Genomic DNA, 5,367 nt, shown 5'->3' with positions numbered 1-5,367 from the left:
GAAGAAAATCTTATTCCTAGTTTGGAGAAGGCAATAATCTTGAAAAATAGGTGTTGTCAAGAGAGTAAAAAAAAAAGCTATAACCACTTTTCAAAAAAATTCACTTTGACATATGGAGAGCAAGTTTGTTGAAATAGGACATTCATGTGGTTTCTTTCAGACTAGAGAGGAGATTCGCTTTATCCAGGTGCTGTAATCCCTCACCTGGAATCTACTCTTGTGAACATATTGCTTCTTCTATCACTGTGATTGTGGCTTAGTATCTTCAACAAGGGGTGGGGTGTAGTATAAAGGAAGTCCATTACAAAGAGTAAAAGTAACTGGAAAGCTTGTCACTCTATTTCAGATAACTGTGGTAAGAGAATGAAGACAGAAAGATGATAGCCTGGGAAACATGTTTTATGGTCTTTTTTTTTCTTTTCCTAGGCTAAAATTTCAGGATAGGAGTCTTGTTAGAGAGCTTACAGAAATGGAAAATTGAAAATCGGAGGAGTTTTAGTTCTATCCCCTGTAGGGGACTTTCAGTGTTCCCTCTGTATCAAAATGAGGTGGCAACCACATTGGAGTCTAGTTGATGAATGGCATAGTTAGGCAGAAAGAAGAACCAAGTTTAGTACCTCAGAGTCTCCTGCAGCTCCTGTGTGGTATAGAAGGTATTTAGAAGTCCCTGCACACCCTGTGGTTATATAGGGAAAGTAGCCAATGGTGTTGTTCGGTGTGTCATCATGAACCAGGCCAAGAGAAACAGACTGGGGGATCCTGAACAAGGTAAGAGTGATTACAAAAGACATCAAGAACCAAGATTTCTTTCCAATCTGAGTATAGTGTATAAAAGTGTCAACCCTTACACTTATTGAAAGAATATATCAATTAATAACTCTCTTTCCTATCCTTGTTAACTTAAACCAGCCTGATAGGTCATGTTCACTATGCCATAGTAAAAAGGAGTCTGCCCCTATAACTCGTTCTCCCAACTAGGTTTGACTGAGGCAAGTAGTTATATTTTAGAGCTCTAAGCCATCACAACTCTCCATTCTGACAGCTCGGATCTGCTCAGATTTTAGTAGTCCAAGCACAATTTTCAAATGTAGCTATGCAGCTGTAGCCCTGGGCAATATACATATCTCTCCTACTAGTTAATACTGGACCAAAATGCAGTAAGTGCAATTGGACCATCAAGAAGACAGTATTGGATCACCACTTGCCTGACCAGGCATTACTCTGGACATCTTATTGATTTACCTATTGGTGCTATCTAGCTGTAACTGGAACATTGACAAGCTGGGCTGTGTTAGGTCCTTTGATCTTTCCTTTTCCCACTGGCTTAAACTCCATTTTAACTTGACAAGTCAAGCTGTGCTCTGGGTATAAAAGTTTATGTAACTCTACTTCTATATTGATTTGGATAAAATATGAATTTAAAGATCCAACAGAGCTTTGTGTGTGCATTTATTCACAGCATTTCTATGCCTCTATCTCTACCCTTATAACTCAAGATGTCTATAGCTCCCTATTTAGAATTAAAGACAATTGCAGGGGTAAGAAACAAAGGAGAGAAATTATATTTTTGTATTTAAATACAGTATTTTAGCTATTAGGATGAAAATATTAAAAAGTAATTTCAAGCTACATTTGACATAATCTAAAGCCACACTCTTTACAACCAGAGGAAATAGATTTTATTTAAATTCAACCTGCCAAAGTACAAATATCTTTGTACAACTTATGTTGCTCCTTTTTAAGACTTAAGAAGTACTAATACATTTTATAAGCATCTCTCTAGATTTTACTTGTTGATTTCACATACAACAATACAAAGCCTGTTTAAAAGAACATATATATTGCAGACATTTTAAAATCGTATATTACTTTAAAAGTTACTTTTATAAAAAAAAGATTTTTTAACATTTTATCTTAAACATTTTTGTAATGGGATAAACAGCAGTAAAAATTTAAAGGTAAAATACTACCTGAATAGCCTTTTATGTTTTTTTTTTTTTAATTTGAAAACATTTATTGTAGTGCGTATATACTTAACATTTTCTACTGGATGAATATAATGTTAATAGAAAAGCAAATAACTACAGAATATATCATGGATATTGAACATTTTTGTGTTTTCAAGAGTTAATATTGTAGAACATGTCAAATTTACTGCACTTTAACAATTGTTTCGAAAACATTAAATTTAATGGTAGGTGTTAACAGTGCTCACAAAAATGTTTTAGGTGAATATTGCTTTCTTTATCAGTGAGTCCCTGAAACTTTAAAGCTGAGGTCACAGTTCATATTAATATGATAAATATTCACTATTTTATTGTACAGATTGTGTATATGAAATTACAGTAATATTTACTGGTAACAAATCTAACAAAGACAAAATATTAAAGAATACCAAATTTATATGCGTGCTTTGGAAAACAATACCATAAAAGAGTTAGTTTGAAAATTTTAATATATTGTAATCATCATAACAAATTATGTCAATGAATTTTTGTTTTGCTTTGTTTTGCTTCAACACAGTAAAAACATTCCTCTTAGTAAATGCAAGGTATTATTTAGCTATTTGAAATATTATTTGAATAAGAGAATGATGTCTTACTGAAAATCAGACTTTATATTTTAAGAATTATATGGTCTGTTTTATATTAGTTATGTTTCAGATAATAGAGTACTTTTTTTAATAGAAAATGTTTTTAACTTCTCAGACTCTTAACAATTCACAATGCTTTCATAACCTCTCACACCTTGGCTACTATCAATTTCTTTTAAACATTTTAAAGTAATGAAGTTAAACCTAGACTAGTGGATTTCCATTTATATTATTGGTTGTGATAACACATAAACTTAACACCTATATGTAATTCATGTTTAAAAGCTTATTTTGGCTTTGCAAATGAGAGTGATTGTAACTATACATTAAAATAACACAAGAATTTTCATGTTTGATTACTAATTGAAGGAAAGAACATGTTTCTTCTTCCTCTCTTCTTCCTACTTCATTTCTTAAAATTATTCAGTTTTGTTCTCTTTGATAAAGATAGCTTTATGGAAGCTTCACTACCACAACACATGCACCAGCTCTTCCAATGTTAACAGGAACTTCCTAACACAGAAAACAAAAACAAGAAAATAAATGCTATTTGAATGAATTCCGTACTTAGTATGATATAGCATGTTGGAGTTGATAAAGCCCTTAGTTATTTTGTTCTAACATTCTCCTTGTATAAAGGCAAGGGAAAATGTAGCCTAGATAATAGTAAAGTGTGGTAGGAAAAAAAAAAAACATAGTTTTTAAAATGATATACATCTGAGTTTTAGGAACAGGTAATATTGAGTAAGTTTCACCACTCTGGTAATTTCTCACTTGAAAAATTACAGCTGATAATATTTATCCTTCAATGTTTTTGTTAGAGTTAGTAAGATATTGAATAAAAATAATTTGGCATATAGTAGTTATGTTTTCACTGTTTTTCTTTTTCTTTTTTCTTTTTTCTTGTTAATTGCAGTTGTTAAATATTTTATATGAGTTTCATGCATACAGCATAATGGTTATACATTTATATAATTTACAAAGTGGTCCCTGTGATGATTATTCCAGTACCCACCTGGCACTATACATAATTATTACAATATTATTGACTACATTCCCTATAAGACACTTTACATCTTCATGACTATTGTGTAACTATCAATGATATACAGTAGTTATAATTCCATTATTCGTTATTTCCCTTTCACTCTTTCCAGCATCACACAATGAAACAATGAAAAGCCAGGAATAGAACTTAGGTCTCTTAGATACTGGTCTGGAATTTTCAGAAAAGTAAATTCCACCACCTTAGACAAGAATTTTGATTATTGCAGTTGATATAACTCCTTGCTTAATAAAATGTTTTCTTTTATTTCTAGCTGGTCCTAAGTATTGGTAAAGTAAGGAGCTATCTACGTGGCAGAATTTGAATGATTCCAAGGGTCTTAATGAATCCAATTGAAGGAAAGAGATTGAAAACCATTACTAGCTGTCATATCAACACACGTATTTAGAACTATAACCCACTCACTATGTAGAATACAGAGCAGCATAAATTCAATATAAGGGAAGGTGAAGTTAGATATGCAATACAAGGTTTACCTGTTTGTAAAAATGGTGAAGAGTTAATCATACTTTATTTTTTATTAATCCATTATTTAATTAACAAAACACCATTTGATATTTTGGAATAAATATAGCACTACGACTGGAAAAAACTGTCAGAAGCATCGAGTTTGCCTTTAGCATTCCCAAGAGGTACTTTTAGTTTCCCCTCTTGTACTCTCCTTGTAATGTCTTCTATTAGATGCCTAGGACTCTTGAGATGGTTTAATTCCAGTTTCTTTCTGTGCATCAAATTTCCTGAATGACTGACTAAAAGTTACAACTGTCTCAGTCTATATAATTTCTGCAAGGAGGGGACTGAGAGATTTTTCTCTTGGGCATCAGCTGAGAAGAAGGGGCAGATATTGTGGACAAGGACATTGTTCTTCAGTTCTCAAGTCATAATACATATATAGAAAGTTTGCCAGAGAGTAAAGATCTTGAATTATTGAATTTGATTCACTTTTCTGTGAAATGAAGGATTCCATGAAAATAAACTGCTCTGTCCCCTTTCATATAATTACTGATGGATCCTGCTAATGATCAATTAGATCAAGTAGTAATTTTATGTAGCATAGATAAAGCCCATACTACAAATTTCACTAAAAAAATTCTGATTAGGTCCTAAAGAGGAGGAGAATGGAATTAATTGTTAACATGTATTTTAAAATATTTTATTAAAACGAGAAATATACCAATTTAAATACTTTAAATGAGATTACCTGCTTCCATTCATCTTTCTGTGCATCATATGACTCAACGGTGTTCAAATAAGTATGTCCATCATATCCTCCAATCACAAAAAGTTTATCTCCTAGGGCACATACAGCAACAGCATCTCGAGGAACACTCAGAGGTGCCACAGTTGACCATGAATCATTTTTTGGATCATAGCTTAAGAGGTTTAGAAATATAATTGAGAAGGGAAGTTCAACAGTGTTAAAATGAAAAATAATAGGCCTTAATAAAATTTATACTTATCTAATATAAGAAATTAAAAATATCTTATAAATATCAAGCATAGTCTGCTAATAAATGTAAAAGATAAGAATATGACACAATGCGAGATTTTATATATATATAAAAAACTTATATAAAACTTAAAACTTATTGGATTTTGTTAATCAGTCACCCTAATAATTTTTAATTTAAAAAATAGATGAGTACATGACAAAATTCTCTTCATCCACCAGAGGTCACTCAAAACATATATAAATATATATATATAT

At 31.5% G+C, this 5,367-nt stretch overlaps 1 protein-coding gene across 3 annotated transcripts in view; it reads right to left on the bottom strand.

Moving 5' to 3' along the window:
• Positions 1-610: 610 nt before the first annotated feature.
• KLHL4 (kelch like family member 4) overlaps positions 611-5,367 on the bottom strand; it is a 147,790-nt gene continuing 143,033 nt past the window's right edge. For 2 of the 3 annotated variants that reach the window (XM_023531197.1, XM_011361164.1), the window contains 2 exons: positions 4,861-5,032; positions 3,047-3,106 (listed from right to left, as the gene is read on the bottom strand). In XM_023531197.1, the coding sequence (XP_023386965.1) occupies positions 3,047-3,106; positions 4,861-5,032 (232 nt within the window). Of the gene's footprint in view, positions 677-3,046; positions 3,107-4,860; positions 5,033-5,367 lie in introns of those variants that run through there. The other variant, XM_023531196.1, reaches the window with a different exon arrangement.

This window comes from Pteropus vampyrus, unplaced genomic scaffold (assembly GCF_000151845.1).
Source record: "Pteropus vampyrus isolate Shadow unplaced genomic scaffold, Pvam_2.0 Scaffold63, whole genome shotgun sequence".
Taxonomy (NCBI): domain Eukaryota; kingdom Metazoa; phylum Chordata; class Mammalia; order Chiroptera; family Pteropodidae; genus Pteropus; species Pteropus vampyrus.
This window is presented reverse-complemented; position numbering and strand designations above follow the sequence as displayed.